Here is a 17,194-nt window from a genome sequence, read left to right on the forward strand (position 1 = left end):
AAAACGCTGGAAACGGGTCGAGGAACGGTCGCAGCTACCTGGGATAGATTGCGGCGAGACCGGCGGCGTTGGAGGGAAAGGTGGGCCAGACTGTGCACGACAACAACGGAATGGAAACAAGTTTGATGCTTCTTCACAGGGTAGAGCAGGAAAGGCGTGATGGAAAATATTAAAAAAAAAATTATGCACCTCAGAAGCGAGGGCACGAGGAGTAGGAAAAGGGCGGATAGTCTAAAAGACGCAACAACTTTGGTGGTTTTTGAGCATGAGCCTTGAGCCATGACATCTCTGGTCGATGTCAAACCTTCCCAATCCGGTTAGCGCCCCAAACCACATCAGCGATTCTAGAACTAAGAGGGATCTACGAGACATTAGAAGGAAGTAGAGAAATTCAATGTATGATAGTTTTGAAGAACTACCACGCTACTGATGAATACCAGATCAATAGTTATACACCACTGGCAGTTACATAAACCGTTGAACCAGCAACAAAAGGTAAAAGCAAAGCGAATCCTACGAGGGTTTGTTGAAATACCCACACAGCCATTATCGACGCTGTTGTGGCTGGTGATGTATACGTATTAATAAGCTACTCTAGAAGGATTGGAAAGAAGACCAATCTATATAACTATTATAGAAACTTATTATGTCAGCTATTTGGTTTAGATACGGTTTGCTGCTCCTTGGGTATCAATAATTTGGAGATCTATTCGCCAGCTGGATCAACAAACGCCCGCTTAGGTGCAAACTGTTGATCGTTACCATGCAAAACTTCAAGTCTTCCCGAACGATAGCAGATCCTTAGGGATGTGAAGAGCTGGGATCATGAACAACTCTCGGACCTGTAGTTCGTTTTTCTCCTAGCGAGGAGTTCCTGGGCACTAACAACATCTTTACTAGTTACTAGCCACAAACTATTCTCTCGTCTCTTTCAAGAGAAAAATCCTGGCCATTTCAATCGAACGTAGTCTTCTTTCCCTGAGACTCAACAATGGCACCACTAAGCTTTTGCACGGTTTCCTTGTCGTATCTTGAGTAATCCGTCTTTCCATGCATAGTCCTTGCGGATCGCGATCGTTGAGGTTGTATTCCGGTTGCATCCTGGTCCTCAAAGGGCTCTGTCTCACTAATATCTGTAGTTTGATTTTTCTTGCCTTCGCCGTCCTTACCAAAACGTTTCTTGTACCGTGTTGTTGCGTCTTCTGCAAACTCCATCCGCATACGCCGACCCAAAATCTGGTTTACCCATACCCTTCTTTGCTTCGGCTTCTTCGGCTTCTTGTTATTTTCGGAGTCAGACCCATGTACTTCCTCATCTTCTTCGTCTTCATTAACCATAACAAAGCCTCTCACCGCTGCTTCTGCGGCTGTGAGGTCTTCGAATGTCACCCAGGCATAGCCCTTGCATTTCCCGGAGTCTTGAAATGTCGCTACTTGTACATGTGCAACCGACCCACATTTTCCAAAGTGTTCCTCGATGATCTCTTTTGTGGCGTCAAAGCCAAGGTTGCCGACGAATATACGCTTGGAGGGAGGGTTACCAGAGGCCGACCCAGCAGCGCCAGCCTTCTGATTTTCTTGTTGAGACTTTTCCGGTCTACCGACAAAGTTCTTTGCATCTTTTATAAGCACACGGCGTCCAGATAGGAGTTGTTCACTCAGTCCCAATGCCTCAGCAGTGGCCTTCTGGTTGGAGAAATCAACATATGCAAATCCTTTATTTTGTGTTTTACCATTCTTTTCCGATGCCTTCGGTAAATGTATTCTAGTGATCGTAGTTTCCGTGAAAGAACAGTTGCTTGTAAAGAATTTGCGTAGGTCATCTTTACCAACAGAAAACGCTAGGTTTCCAATCCAAATGCCGTAGTCTGAGCGTTTCTTAGAATTTTCTTCATGGTCTGCAGCGACTTCCGTCTTCTGTTCGCTAGTAGTAGTCTCTGGTGGAGACTCGGCAGCTTTCTTCTTTGCTTTACGCAAAGCTTTTTTCGAAGGCGGTTCAGGAGCAGAGACATCGATCTCGATCTCGGATACCTCTGGTAACTTCCGCTTTTTGTGGTTTGCTTCAGTAACTGCCGACATTTTGCTTGTCAAACCCAAGCGACAAATGAAAGAAGGAAAGGAGAGGAGAGGAGAGAAAGAGTGCGTTAATTATTAGCAACAGAACAAGCACCGAGTCAGATTGTGGCACAATCAATTGGTATGAATGTTCTGAAAGTACTTTGTAGGAGAATAAGTAACGCTCATTGTCGAGAGGAAAGTAACTTTATTTTTACCTTCTTTTGGCGGGCAGAAACGTTCCGCCCGGATCACTTGGTCCACAAGGGACTCTTGGCAACACTGCCAGATCCCATAACCGCTTAATGCGCGATCAAGGTTATTACTGGAATTGTTCAACTTACTCAACTCCAATACACTATTATACTCGCGTGTTTGTGATAGTATTTGCCTTCTTAAGTCAAACTCAACACCGTTACTTCTGCTACACCATGTCACAAGATGCAGATGATGCCCAGTCCGTGGCCGAAAGCCTCCCCGATGCTCCCGCAGGTGCCCCTACCAAACAGTCATACCGGTCTTTTAAGTAGGCACATCTGTTCATGACTTTATCCAGTGCAGTATGCTAATCTGTCTCCCACAGAAAGAAGTTTGCGAAGCTCAAAGTAAAATTTGAGCTCGGAATGAGAGAGAGCGAATCGCTGATCCGGGAGGAGTTGCGCATCCAGGATCTCTCAAAGAGAATACAGGAACAGAATGAGTGCGTTCCCCAGTCTATCTTTTCTTCACGTATGGCTCATATAATAATACCGTGTAGCCAGCTACTAGAAACTCTTCTAGAATTTAACGACAGTCTATATATCTCACCGGACCTACGGTACGATCTGAGTGCTCCCGGAGATGATCTCTTCCCCCCAACTCCTCAAAGAGAACTATCGCCCTCACACAATGATCCTTCTGTGGCTAGCTCAATGCTCAGAAATGCTAAAGTGGAGCTGACACTTAACGACATGACGGTTGAGCATTACTGCGACTTGGAGAATTCTGTGAAACGGAGCGAAGCCTTTGCGCCACGCACGCAGTATACCTCGTTGATAAGGATCCCCCATACGCCTCCTCAACCAGAAGAACACCAATCCGGAAATATTGTTTCTGAACATAGCCTTGGGTTCTTCACACCTGAACACGAAAATGAGTATTACCTAGCTACCGACGCCAAATTAGGTGATACATCAGCCCTCGTACAACTGAGTCGCATCCCTGAGAAACTTTCTTTCGTCGAACGTGAAAGAGAGACTGCATTGCGAAATCCAATCTCGGTTTACAATTGGTTACGAAGGAACCAACCACATATTTTCTTACAAGACAACGAGAACGCTTCCGAGAAGTCAGCTTCTCGACCATCGAATTTGCGCACGTCCAAGAAAGCAGCACCCAACCAGTCACGGAAAGACGAAGATCCCCACGATGACGACAGTGTTTTAATGGATACTGGACACGGAACAGGAGGTCCCAAGGGCAAACGCAAGCGCGAAGAAGACGTTGGTTCTAAATCCAAAGGTGGTAGCAGCAGCCGGTCAAGTCGGAAAAAGAAAGACGATGGCAGCTCTGGGGTCGTCAAGCGTTCATCTAAGAGAACATCGGGGGTAGGTGCCTGAAAGCTTTCTTCTTTCATCCTATACATGTATTAATAGTGTTGGCTTTTGTAATTTTTGTATTTTCTTCTCCCACTGCATTGATTTGTATGGGCGTTACTGAGGAAGTCCTCAAAGATGGATAGCACCAGCCCATCAGAATGATACCGGAAATGGTGTTCAACATTTCCCGAGCCCAGTTATGATTATCCGTTCTGTGTCAAAACTGCGGGCCATGGCTGGACCTGTTTTCTTATATCTCCATTATTGAGAAAAACTTTCGTTGTCCTACCTCTCAGTTCTTATAGTTGACTTGGCTATTTTCTTTCTTCCGTCCTCACTTTCTTGTTCTTGAGGGTGAATTTCTGAGCTAAGGATGCCTAACTGAAATTGAACGAGACCGGAACGAGACACCATATCGCAAATACTATACTAATAAAGACCATGTATAGGACCAAGGCACAATCCGCTGAATAAAGCACATGATAGCATCATATTCGAACTCTACAGTGTATATTGCATGTTTTTTATGCTCCCCAATTTTTCTTGAATTCTTATTCTTACAATTTTCGTCATTCCTTTCTATGTTTTTATGTAATTTTATATTACATTAATATATTTACATTCCCCGTCGCCTTTTGTAAAGGAAATTGGACATGAATGATGGGTTTTCGAACCCGATATTTACTGTCTATCCATGATTCATCATGGTTACAGGCCCTTGTGCATAAAATAAATACCGAGTCCCCACTCCAAGTTTGTCATGTTTGCTTCCTACACAGAAAGCCTTTCTCACCATCATATGTTAGAACCCTTCCATATCAACATGTCACAATATACCATACTTCATAAATGTTTTGACAACCAGACATCTGGCAGTTGAGAATTTTCAGAATATGGCTATTACAATTCTTCCCCCGGTGGTCGACCATGTCGACATATTCCACTCGGATTCAGACGTGGATTCCATGTCCGTGGACTCGGACGGAGGAGTAGATCTAGCAACAGGAAGGACCTCAAGACCGAGCAAACGACCTCGCTTAGTGGAAGGAACAGATATTACGTCAGGAGTGGTTACCCCTGGAGAAATTGTGACGGATGATCCACAATGGATGAGGTTGGTTGGTCCCATACGGGGTTTTAGATGCGTTACTGTTTGTACTTCATGGGCACACTGACAGGCATACAGAGGACATGGTACCTATATAAATCCCCTTTCGACCTCCATAATTGCCACGGTCGCCGGTACTGTTCAGAAGACCAACAAACTTCTTTCCGTACAACCGCTTCGCGCTCGTTATACTCCAGAAATAGGTGACCTTGTCGTGGGGCGCATTGTTGAAGTTCAGTCCAGACGATGGAAGGTAGATGTTGCTGCTCCACTCCTTGCACAGCTCCCACTATCTGCGATCAATCTCCCGGGCGGTATTTTACGTCGGCGAACGAGCGCCGATGAACTACAGATTAGGACTTTCTTCAGTGAAGGTGACCTAGTAGTGGCGGAGGTTCAGACCGTACATTCTGACGGTGCAGCTTCACTACATACGCGATCTTTGAAATATGGAAAACTCAGAAATGGCGTTTTTCTTGCTGTGACCGGAACGGGTGGTAGTGGAGCTTCAAGTTCGATGGTAAAAGGAGGAGTTGGGTCTGGACCTATCCCTGCAGGAGCCATGGGCGCATCAGGCACGGGAGGAGTAGTTCGGTCTCGGAGACAGGTGTGGACAGTCAACACCGCCAATGGAGGTGGCGATGTGGATGTCATACTTGGGGTTAACGGGTATATCTGGATTTCGAAACATGCTGACGATACTGCTGCCGCGTCTTCCACCACGGACAGTGTGTCGATTACCCGTATGGAGGAGATGGTGTCGAGCTCTATATACTCTAGCCAAAACGATGAGATCCCGCCGCAAACAAGGCGAGAAATTGCACGACTAGCACAGTGTATCCGAGTACTTGTTCAAGGGGGAGTGAGGGTTGATGAAGAGACCGTGATGAGTGCATATGAGGCTAGCTTACAAGTGGATTTAGAGGTTGGTGACGATGACGATGACGACGATCGGAGAAGAGAAGGGAGAGAGTATCTTGAGGGGAACAAAGCGCGGAGAATACTGGAATTGGTTTTGGAGCGCAATTAGACCTCGGTCCTGGGATAACTTCTTGTATGTCTGCGGCAAAAGAGAAAAGAAAATATCAATAATAGATACCCCAGGGTAATGGACTATTACAAAGGAGATGTACAGCCATGGCTTCTCTAGACTACATATTATTGGGAATGCAAGTTGACCACTTCGTACTACTCCATATAACTAAACAGTCTGGTGAATGCCTCAGCTGCCGGGCGAACCCAACTACTTTTTGACGAGAGATAAGCCAGACCCCGCATCACGTGGAGATAACCATAGGAATCATTGGTGGCATGGGGATGGATGTAATAGCGGCCATGAGATGGAAGATCTGGAGTGTGCCTTGAATATGAGCGAACGGGATAACGCAGGGCCAGCTGATTGGGGAGGGGATTCTTACTACTACTAGTAGTAGTAGTACGCAGTATTTGAATGGCTGTGGTGGATAGTTCAAGTGCCTAGGTAAACTTGACGGAGGTTAAAGAAAAATTATTTCTTTTTATTAATATTAAAAAAAAAAAAAAACCAACTTAATAAAAATAAAATAAAATCACGGGGTCATCCTGTTAGATATGGTAATCGCCGCCTGCTGGATTTAAAAAGATTTCTTTTCATTTCTTCATGTCTCCCACCCTCTGAGCCCTCAAATACTTTTGTATCTTCCTACCTGAAGACGTATCCTACCATGAACTTTGTCTCCGAGAAGTTATTCCTACTGTCAACTATTTCCATACCTTTCGCATAGCCCTACTTTGGCCGACACTATTCTACTGCAGCATATTACGGCTACCCTCGCGGCCTCTATTCATATTCTCTTCTTTGCTTCCAAAGCTTCATCATCCTTTTTTGCCCTTCTACGGGGCATACTTAGTTCTAACAACGATCGTTGAATCTCACGGTTAAACATGCCTGATCTTCGTCGTCAGGTCTTGGAGAGTGGTAAAACCATTTCTCGGAAAGCAGCTTCGCGTGAAGGTTCTCGCCGGACTTCACGCACAAACTCTGCCCAAAATTCCCACCAGTCTTCTCGAAATGCAAGCAGGCATCCGTCCGACGAGGAAGACGCTGGGAACCTCAGTGATGACACCGTGTTGAGGTGAGTTTGTCGTCTCCATTTACAATTTCTGTGTTCTTGTTCCCTTCGCTAGTGGCGGAATGATGTCATTGGTGTTAAGAAGGGAGTAAAAAATAATAATAATTGATCGCACGTTACTAATGGTAATCCACTCGTCAGCATTGGCTCGCTGGACGATTTGACCGATAACCCCGAGGTTGACAACAACAATTGGGCTCAAGAACTCGGCGATGTCATCCAAGATATCCTGGATCGCAAACGTAGCAGCGTACTGAGCCGCGAAGAATGCTACGCTGCATTCTGTCGTCTGTTGAAGTGTCACTATGTCGAGGAGCGTATTCGAAACAGCGTGGACGACCTTTTGGGCGCCTTTTGCCGGAGTGTCAAATTTGAATCTAGTGTGCGTGAGACTACCTTGGCTTTGCGAGCGCTGGAGCTCCTTGTCATCACCGCGGTCGACAACGGCATCTATGAAAATATAGAACCTATTCTTACTCGTACTATCCGAGACTCGACATCCAACCTTGTAAAGGCTGCCGCTATTCATTGTCTAGGCGCATGCACTATCTTCGGGGGTGCAGGAGAGGATGGGATTCTAGACCAGATGACGTTCTTCCTAGACATTGCAGCTTCTGATGGGCAGTCAATCGATGCTGCCGATGACTCGAGTAGTGTCACCGCGGCTCTTCAGGAATGGGGTGTTCTGGCGGTCGAAATCGAAGACCTCGAAGGTGAAAGCGAAGATGCAATTCAAATCTTCATGGACCAGTTAAACAGCAGTGAGTCACCTGTCCAAATCGCTGCAGGTGAAAACATCGCATTACTGTACGAGAAGAGCTACACCCCCCAAGAGGATGACGATGACGAGGATAGCGAGCCCGAGTCAGACGATGGATCTCTGGACGACCGACAGGGGCCTAAATTGATTAAGCGCTACGATGCCTACCACAATACTCACGAGCTTGAGCAGCAACTCCAGTCACTGGCCACGGTACATAACAAACGCATCAGCAAGAAAGATAAAAAGAACCTACACAGCAATTTTGTCTCGATTTTGACCACGGTTGAGGATCCTCGTCGAGGTCCGATGTACAACACAGCTATCGATCAAGACACCAATCGACATTACGGTAGCAAGCTAACTGTGAAGATCGGCCGCCAGGGTGTGATGAACATTGACCGATGGTGGAAATGGATTCGGCTGAATTCACTCCGACGGATTCTCCAGGGAGGCTTTGCGGTGCATTACTATCAGGGCAACCGAGCAGTGTTGGATAGTCTCCCGGTCATGGTTCGCCAGCACACACCGGCTGACCGGGGCGCAGCAAAGAAGACTGCGAAGTCGCGGAATAGTCGACGATGGGCTGTCCATGAACAGTCGGACGAGGATTATTAGTTTCAGTGCGTCAGCTTGTCTTATCGTTTCGGGTCAACTCGCTAAACATACATCATATACGAATATGCGCAATCATGTTGGCTATGTTCTCAATCATTTCCGTTAATGTATATTTCTCATCTTTTACCTTGGCTACTTTGATTTGCAAGCAATCGTATCTAGTAGACTACTTAATGGAAGATTATCTTCAGCTCGATAGCATCTTCTGCAATATGTAGCCATAACATCTACCCTAGGTGAATCATCTACGTAGTATAATTGTCTTCATGTCTTGAGAAGGACGCTGTATGACAATATAAATAGCTAGTCATCGGAGACGCATGGTCATTGCAGCCCAGATTATAATGACATGACTCTATATACGAAACGGACATCCATCCATGTGTTAATTCCAAAAAACGTTACGTTTCAAACACTGGAACCACACCGGTCCAAGTCCCTTTCGACCGCTCTTCCCAATATCCCTCTTTACCCGACTTTAGACGCCACACGACCTCGCCTTCATTTCCGGCAAGATCATCGTCCACTCGGGTAAACCACCTTGGATTCCACGTTTGACTTGCTGATTCCATCTCGCGGCGGCGGGCACGTTGAGATTCTTCCAGCTTGACCTTAACTTCCTCTGCCCGGTCAACGTCGCCATCTTCCAAGGCCCGTTGGTCGGGGCGGAGGCGCGAGTCCGTCGGTGGAAGCTTGTGATCTTCGATCGGGGTGATCTCATTGAGGGTGGCTGCGAACACAGTGAGGCCGTAGTGCTTCGGTGCGTTGGATACCAACGGCCCGGCATTCCACACAGGTGCTGTGGCAGAGCCATTCTTAGTCATCTGGAGTGAGGTGGTCCAGGTACCCGTTAGCCCGAGAGGCAGTTCACGACCGCTAGAGTCCAGTGCTTTCGTGACGACCTCCTCGCTGCGGCCGGAGAACATACCTCCTGCCTTAAAGGCCGACACGGTTTTCTGCCCAGTCGTCTCGTTCACAACCGACATTTCGCCGACAGGCTCAGAATATTTCTCACCTGCAATGATGTTGCGCAGGAAAGATGTGGCATTGGACCAACTGAAATGCTCACCGGTCGTATGTAGTGTTAACCTCATCTTTCCTTCGGTCACAATCTCTGCAGATTTCCCCCAGAACTTCTGCGTTGGCATGGGTGATTGTGCAACACTCCAATCCTTACTGTCAGCTTGGTAGGCCAGTTGCACGGGCCGGTGAGAAACTTTCTCTGCAATGAATCGGTACCCGAGATCTTCGCGGACAAGCTCGTATGTCTCTCCTAGCATGGGGTTGAAGGGCTTCCGAATGGACCGCTCCTTGACCCGGTTGCAGGACAGTGATGAGAGTGCGTAGGCAGTCACATACATAAGCCGTTCGACTGCATCGGAAGCGCTGGCGGCACGGTCTAGAAGCATGGAATATTCCATCACCTCGGCCGCACGTTGTAACAAGGAAAACGGCTCGTTAGAGGACACTGGCATCGAGATTTGGGAAAGGTCTTTACCGACATTCTTGCGGAGGAACCCGATCAAACTGGGAGGCATGACTGTCGGAGCGGGGATGTTCGAACGACGAGGAACTTTGTTGAGCGGCAAAGGAGTGAGTGATTTGGGTTTTGGAGGAAACAGCGGGGCGTATCGATCGCCCTGAGGCGTGGGAGTTTCAGAGACTTCATCGTCACTGTCCGACGGCGCATCGTCCACCACGACTTTATCCTCCGCCTGCCGGGCAGTAGTATCAGTAAAGTCATCTGCCCCTTCGTCGTCACTATCGCCCTTTATCTTTAACAGCGGAGACGAACTTCCCCCGTCGACAGCATCGAAGAACTCCTGAGACACATCCGATTCCATGCTGAGTCGCGATTGAGTTGTCAGGCCGGGTGGATGACGTCGATGTTTGCTTTCCGCAACCAAGGTCGAGAATTCGGTAACGGCACTGTCTAGATCGCGTAGCACGGCCATCAGATGGTCATGTATCTCTTCCATCTGGTCTGGGTGGCTGGTGATGCTGCTCGGTTTACGGTCACCTGAGAGCGAAGCAGTGTCTCCGGAGGGGCCTGGCACCACTAATTGCGTGGAGGAGGGTGTCATCGTCGTGCGTTTGACTCCACCCAGTTGGGAACTTCCACTGGCCTTCCGTTTCCAGAAGGGACGCTTCTCACGCGTCTCGAGAGACTCATCGCCATTTGTCTCGGGATGTGGGCTTGGTGACCGACCGCGAGGCCGCTCGGGAGCACCGTAGCTTAAGTATTTTGGGTCGGTGTCTTTGGCCAACCGGCGTACAGCATCCCTGGATCCAGATATCTTGCTCACGAGGCTCTCAACCTGCGCCCATTCCCGCTCTTCCGCAGCATTGGTGAGAACACGCTGTGACGGTACGCGCAGCAGGGGTTCGGGATGGCTTTCTTCCACCGCCGGGGTCTTAGAGGAGGATGCTCGTTCCAGAGCCCGCTTCCATGAGATGAATTCTTGGTCATTGCTGGCTCTAAGGTGCCAAACTTCAGTGCCGGAGTCAATTGAAATCTCGCGCGAGTTCTCGTTACACGCGACGGCTGCTAAGGTTAAGGGGATGGAGCCGCGTAAGGCGGACGAGTTCGGATCGTGATAATAAGACAATGTAGACGATGTGAAATCCAGAGAAAAGAATCTTCTCGCCCAGCCCTGGTGACGCTTCCTTCGTCGCTTCTGTAATATACCGGTGTGAACTGAGGCCGGGTCAGTGTTGATAGATGGCGGTAGAATCTTCGCGGAGCTGTTTCCTCGTCTTCGCGAAGCCAGCGGCTTTCCAGATTCTGAGGAGTCGGTTCCACGAGAGGGTAGAATCGCTGCGTGGGGTACTGGTGCCGACTGTGGGGACAAAGCTGTTGGGTAGGTAAGTAGCACGAGAGTCACCGTCTTGGAGATCTGTTTAGAAAAGGTATTATCAAAAACGAGCGCGTAATTTCCACCCTCATTCGCAGGCACGTCGTAGGTGCCCTTGACAATCTTGTCAGCCTCGCATTTGCCAATCCAGTGAATTTGCTTTAATCCGATGCCCGTTAGTCGTTCAATGATCGGCGTGGAAGCATTTTGTCGGGAGTTAGCATTCAGAGCGGTGGCTGGCAGGTTTTCATTCGAGTCCGTGCTGTGCGAGTCGGCAGGGGGCAAATTGTTGGATCCCAGGACGGCCGAATGGCCCGGGTGCTTGAAGATTCCAAAGTTGAGAGACTTCCTATGCGGTTGAATGCTCCAGGAGATCGTGTGACCAGGTTTAACATTAACCCAACGAACAAAGTAGGACTACAAAGAAAGAAGAACGTCGACCACATTCACTGATTAGTCGAGGGTTCCATAGGTGCGTCATTTTCGTCACATCCCCTTACCTTGCTGTGGATCTCCAACTCCTCCATGGCCGCCATGGCTGCGCAAAGTGGGCAAACAGGGCAGGTGGACAATTACTCCGCCAGTGAAATCGAGAGGAGAATGATCTGGCTTGGTCAAAGCCAACCTGAAGGGAAAGGGGAGCAGGTGAAGATGAGAAATTGGGGGTGGGGGATCGAATGCGTTAAATCAAAACAATGACTTCAAGGCGCCCGTCGGTGGGTGGGAATGATGGATTGACTCTCCACCGACTGGTCATTGAATTGCCCCGTAAGGCAGACGGACGGTACGATCTATAAATAGGAAATCCAACCCTGGGTTTCAGGGGAAAGGGTCCGAGGAATTCTTCGAACAAGCCGAGAAAAAGGAAGGGGTTAGAGTTGACTGGCGTCAGCAGGCAGAGAGTGCGGAGTAGTTGAGCCTCCGAGAACCACCGACGGTTCACATGTCCACCCTGGTCGATCCCTGTACTCCTTAGATGCCGATGCCGACAACGACCCTAGGTACATGGGCCTTCATGCAATGTGTCTGGAGATTGACTTTTTCTCTTTCTAAAAAAGAACACAAAAAAAATAAAAAATAAAAAAACTATAACTGTCAAACCAGAAGAACTCGGGTTATCGTGCCAATGCAAAAAAAAGTTCCATCTTTTTCTGCCCGCAATTCCAAAGAAAAAGAAACCTTCAGAAATTTCAACACCATCCAAATTCATAAAAGGATATTACACAGTATACAGGAGAATACAGAGGAAAAAGAAAAAAGCATAGAAGTCACCGCCCCCGTCACCTCCGTTTGCCTGCTTGCATGTTGGTAAATAACAACTTAAACCCATTGCATAACGCCCGCATGTCAGGATATGGATTGCGTTGGAGCTCGTAGCCTTGAGGAATCACCTTTACCGGCCAACTATGCAGTCGCGCGTTCTCACCGGCTTTAAAGCAGAGGAAAAAGTACCCGGCATGTTTGGGATCAATACAGAAAGCATAGGCGGATCGTTTGGGGTTAGCTTTCGTATAAGTCTCCAACCAAGAGTCTGCATGTTTGATCAGTTATAGACCACGTCATCGTGAGTGTGTGTGTGTGCACCATGGAAACAGTAGCAGAAGAATCGGGCTGGAAGAGGGGAAATCCTTACACGTAGCATCCTTGGTGCCGTCCTGGTACTTTTCATGTAGCATCATTTCATCCACCTTCTTGGCCATCGCTTTAACATGGTTGAAGATCAAATCATCCAGGTCACTGTAGGTATAACGACCCCCAACCTTCAGCGTCCGTCCAACAGAAAACTCGTTTTCCTTGTCCAACTCCAGTACATCGATATGCTGGAAGATGCCATCGGCCACCTTCCATGTCACAGCCAGATGATCATGGCCCTTTGACGACGGTCGAATAACCACATCACCCCGACTTTGCGATCCCAGAAATTCTTCTGCCTGGGTTGAATTGAATGGCCTAAACAAGGGGTGCTTGATGACTCGTATCGTTCGTCCGCCACTTTGAGTTTTCTCCTGTAAAGACTCGCGATCCTGTTGCTCTTGCCGCTCATCCCATTCTCCGCGCAGGCGGTCTTGGGTGTTGGACACGGGGCGACTGACTTGCTCCTCCCGCAGAGAGACGTTGCAAGTGAAGTTTTTACGATTCAAAAACAGTATCTTGGCCGACACGGTCTGATGCGGTGAGTATAGTGCTCGCACAGGTATATCATATCGGTCGGTAAGCTCTGACTCAGGAACGAGGGCGTCGATACCACAATCCAATTTGCCGTCAATGTGGTCGTCAGAGACTCGCTTAATGGAGATCGGTACCACCATGCCTTCCGCCAATGTGTCCGATGTCTCACCCGTGAGCATGGTAAAGATGTCATCCGTACTGAGGAAGACATATTGCTTCCGCAGTTCCTCGTACGGCTGTTGCAGCTCTGCCCGAATTGTTTCGAGTGTGGCGCGTTTTCGCTGATTTAGATTCTTTTCCAGCTGTTCCGCATACTCCTCCAGAATCAGATCATTGACTCGGTCCTGTGCTTCTTCACGGAACAGTTTACGCACGATGGCGCCTGTACCGTTCTCATCCGTTTCCGCCTTGATATCTTCCTCGTCCAACTCCAAGGCATCGGCGGCCATCTTCCGAGCAATGTCGTAGTCTTCGGGGTGCACTCGTGTGTTGTCCAATGGATCCGCATCCGGATCGACGTTCTCGAAATCGATGTACAGGAAGCTAGCACAGTTGTTCCAGACCTTGACGCCCATTGCTGGATACTGCGCATTCACGCCCAGAAGTTCTACACGATTGTTCACCACGCCACCGTTCATATTGACGATCTTGAGCAAATGAGCTGCCTTACGAGGACCAAGGCCACAAACGTAAGGAAGAAGGTTGGCCGTCGAGGAATCTGTAACTGCTTCATTGATGTCCACACCAACAAGGTTAACCATATCCACCAATGCCGTTTCTAATTGTTTCAGAAGTAGCTCCTGGGTGACCAGTTGCTGGCCCGGCTTGAACTGAATAGAGACGATATCCCGGCCTAGCGAAGCATACTCCTTTAAGGGACTCTGCAGATACTTAGCCAAAGCAACGCAGTAATGTGTTAAAGGGGCAAAGCTGGGGTGGTCTTTCTTTGCCCGTTCACTATGCTGATAGAGACGCGCCACCTCGTCGTTCACAATGATCACCTCCAACCGATCACTGATCTCTTCGTCATGGTCATCGGTGTACGGAGCGCCGCGTAGGTCCTTTTTGTCGACAACCTCAGCGAGGAGTTTGTATAAACGACGAGTCTCGGGGGACATGCCGCTGACGCCAATGACATCTGGTCGGCGGCGGTCCACAAGCTCCACAAAGGCCTCGACATCCTTGCCATCTGGGATGTTACGATCACGATCTCCGATTGACAAGTCCACAAACTTTCCATTCTCTAACACACGGCCGTCCTCTTCGATGTAGGCCCAGTGTATAGGTTCCCGTCCCACAGCGCCACTCCCAGTGGATAAAGCCAAAACGCGGGGAACAGTTCCCAGCACCATTCCCTTAGGCTTATATGGGGCTTGATCCAATCGCTGCGAGAAAGTTTCTCGGCATTCCTTAGCCACATGATTCTCACATTCCTGACGAATGTTCTCCTTCACACTGCGGTTGATCAATCGCTCCAGCTTACCAAGAGCCATGTCCAAGACGTCCCGCCGACTACGGTTCCAGCCGTCCGCGATTTCGCTATAGTTATCGGATGCAATGTCGGGATACAGACGTTGGCGGAACTGGTCAAAGTTCTCAAAGCGGACCTTGACTTCCACCAAACCCTCCTCTTCGGCCTTAAGCATGCGAAGATAAAGCTCCGGTCGGCGGGCAATGTCACTGAGCTGCTGGTTTCGAAGGTATTTGAACTCGTAGTAAGGGTGCTGCTCGTCGATTCTACGGAGGCCCTTCTCCGTTCGGAAGCAGTCGACAGCACCATTCATGTAATACGCTTGGCGAATCACCTTCCTCATCTTAGGGCTCATCACGATTTCCTCAGCAAACAAGCTCTTAGCAGCCTTGATAACATGAGATGCATTGGAGAAATCATGATCCACAAACCCATCGGCCATCTCCTCCGGTCTCTCCGCTGGGTCTTCCGTGTACTGTCGACGACCTTCCTTCAAAGCATTTTGCGCAAAAGCATCTGCCGTAATGCCGAACGCACGCACCAAGCCGTATGCCTTACCATTTCGGACACGCTCAAAAAAGGTCTTGCTTGACGCCTTCCGCCTGTGTGTTTCTCCGCTGGCATCGCTGTTCATAAGAGTCATGTCCCGCAGCTGAGACGCATACTGGAAGTGAATGTAATCCTGCACATCTTGAAGCTCCTCCATGGTGACAGCTGCTGGGAGCATCTCCTCCACCACAGAGTCACTCACGTTGAATAGGCTCTGCAAATTATCATAGGTTTTCTGTATCGTGTTCCGTTTCTCTACCAGAGCCTTGAACTTGAGATCATGGTCGAATATGTCCCAAAGGTCCGTCATGTTTAAGAGCTTCTCCGCTCGTATCGTATATTGAGACGGGTCACCGTCTTCTCCGGCACCCTCGGCAGGAGCTTTGACAGCATGAATCATGTAGTCCTTCCGATGCTGGAAGATGAACGGGACTTCCCAATCATCCGTCACTAAGAACTCAAGCACCTTGGCCACAGATCGTTGAAAAGGTTCGCGCAGCTCGGGTTCAATGCGCTTCTTGAGGAGCATGAGGTTAGAGATCCAGGCGGCTTCTTCTCGAAATTGCTCTTCGGTGAGGACAACGTTGCGATATGGCTTCCGGGCAATCTGATGTCTTTCTGGTTCATCCAACAGACGGATCTGATTATCCTCTTCCGTTAACATCTTCTCCGCTAGCTGAGAGGGCTCAAACACATCTTTGAGATCCAAGTGTTTCTCTTCATCTTCCTCCTGCTCTTCCTCTTGATCCTCCATCTCCAGAGCAAACAAGTATTCGTTGCCATCCCCAAAGGCCGCGCGCATATCCTCTAACGCGTTTTCATCTAATCCAGCAGCATCAGTAGCTCCTAAACCGGTCATGCCCTTCTTCGCGGGACGGGCAATCTCTAGGTCCTCTCGTTCCCTCTGTAGCTCCTCATCTGAGAAAACGTCCTCCTCGATGAAGTCGTCCATCTCATCATGCATGTGTCGCCTATGCCCAGGCCTTCCATAGTCGCCCGCGACTTCCTCTTCTTCATCGGAGTTGAAGATGTCGTCGATGCCTTGAGAGGGCTGTCGAAGGTCACGGTCTTTGTGTCCTCGTTTCAAGCGCTTGAATTTAGACTAATATGATCATAAATTAAATCAGCCTGATGTACTCTATCACATGCGTAGTTTAACTGGCACACGGACGGACGGAATTTCGACATACCTCTGCAGCAACCGGGGCTTGAAGTGATGGGTTGAGTTCTCCGATGAGTTCCAAGTCTTCCTCATCTAGATGCTCATCTTCGCGCTCGCGTTCTTCCCTGCGTCGTTTCCTTTTCTCCCGCCGGCGCTCTGCACGGTCTTCAAGTTCTTCATCTTCATCGACAATAAAACCTTCCCGGACCTGTCATAAAGATATTCAGCTATGGTTCGGGCCTGGCTACGCCTTCTCAAGCTAGGAAACCTACTTCACGGGCGGCCTCCTCATCGTCATCGTCATCGTCATCCTCTTCACTTGAGTCGTAGTGGTTTGCAGCAGTGCCAGCACCCTGATGAGCTTCGCCTTCGCCGCCATAGTCATCGGCCAATTCCTCTTCATTCTCCTCATCATCCAACATGGCCTCCCCCTCGACAAGATCCCGGGCGCTCATCTTGTATTTGTCGTGAAAGGCGCGCTGCGATGTGCAGGGAGAAAGATGATGGGTGTTTCGGAAAGAATATGGAAGGGAGTCAAAAGAGAAGAACAACTAGAACAGCCGCCACTAAAGACGGCACCACAGAAACTCCGGTCCAATGGACTCCAACGAATTGTGGGTATTGATGATACTTTGGACACTGACTGAATCAAATTGGGGGTTGTCGGCGAGCAAAGAGGCTCTGTGGCGCAGACAATGCCTCACCGCCCGGCGGAGCTATATGTGGCTGGGCTACACTATCACGTGCCTTGATGATAGA

At 48.9% G+C, this 17,194-nt stretch overlaps 6 protein-coding genes across 6 annotated transcripts; 3 read left to right on the plus strand and 3 right to left on the minus strand.

Moving 5' to 3' along the window:
- Nucleotides 1–954: 954 nt before the first annotated feature.
- On the minus strand, nucleotides 955–2,079 carry ABOM_005201 (putative RNA binding protein Rnp24; the record flags this gene model as incomplete). Its single annotated transcript, XM_022532330.1, has 1 exon — nucleotides 955–2,079. One exon carries the CDS (start codon nucleotides 2,077–2,079, stop codon nucleotides 955–957), a length of 1,125 nt encoding a protein of 374 aa, XP_022389653.1.
- Nucleotides 2,080–2,486: 407 nt separating this feature from the next.
- ABOM_005202 (uncharacterized protein) lies at nucleotides 2,487–3,653 on the plus strand (the record flags this gene model as incomplete). Its single annotated transcript, XM_022532331.1, has 3 exons — nucleotides 2,487–2,581; nucleotides 2,639–2,755; nucleotides 2,813–3,653. The coding sequence occupies 3 exons, from the start codon at nucleotides 2,487–2,489 to the stop codon at nucleotides 3,651–3,653; spliced, it is 1,053 nt and encodes a 350-aa protein (XP_022389650.1).
- Nucleotides 3,654–4,525: 872 nt separating this feature from the next.
- On the plus strand, nucleotides 4,526–5,770 carry ABOM_005203 (exosome non-catalytic core subunit RRP4; the record flags this gene model as incomplete). The annotated part of the gene is made up of 2 exons (XM_022532332.1): nucleotides 4,526–4,746; nucleotides 4,819–5,770. 2 exons carry the CDS (start codon nucleotides 4,526–4,528, stop codon nucleotides 5,768–5,770), a joined length of 1,173 nt encoding a protein of 390 aa, XP_022389651.1.
- Nucleotides 5,771–6,663: 893 nt separating this feature from the next.
- Nucleotides 6,664–8,229, plus strand: ABOM_005204 (IFRD domain-containing protein; the record flags this gene model as incomplete). The annotated part of the gene is made up of 2 exons (XM_022532333.1): nucleotides 6,664–6,854; nucleotides 6,993–8,229. 2 exons carry the CDS (start codon nucleotides 6,664–6,666, stop codon nucleotides 8,227–8,229), a joined length of 1,428 nt encoding a protein of 475 aa, XP_022389656.1.
- A 401-nt stretch (nucleotides 8,230–8,630) lies between these two features.
- On the minus strand, nucleotides 8,631–11,620 carry ABOM_005205 (oxysterol-binding protein related protein OSH3; the record flags this gene model as incomplete). The annotated part of the gene is made up of 2 exons (XM_022532334.1): nucleotides 8,631–11,501; nucleotides 11,585–11,620. The coding sequence occupies 2 exons, from the start codon at nucleotides 11,618–11,620 to the stop codon at nucleotides 8,631–8,633; spliced, it is 2,907 nt and encodes a 968-aa protein (XP_022389657.1).
- A 744-nt stretch (nucleotides 11,621–12,364) lies between these two features.
- On the minus strand, nucleotides 12,365–16,890 carry spt6 (chromatin-remodeling histone chaperone SPT6; the record flags this gene model as incomplete). Its single annotated transcript, XM_022532335.1, has 4 exons — nucleotides 12,365–12,615; nucleotides 12,718–16,375; nucleotides 16,464–16,643; nucleotides 16,708–16,890. 4 exons carry the CDS (start codon nucleotides 16,888–16,890, stop codon nucleotides 12,365–12,367), a joined length of 4,272 nt encoding a protein of 1,423 aa, XP_022389654.1.
- Nucleotides 16,891–17,194: the final 304 nt, after the last annotated feature.

The sequence above is a fragment of the Aspergillus bombycis genome (assembly GCF_001792695.1).
Source record: "Aspergillus bombycis strain NRRL26010 chromosome Unknown contig00036, whole genome shotgun sequence".
NCBI lineage: Eukaryota > Fungi > Ascomycota > Eurotiomycetes > Eurotiales > Aspergillaceae > Aspergillus > Aspergillus bombycis.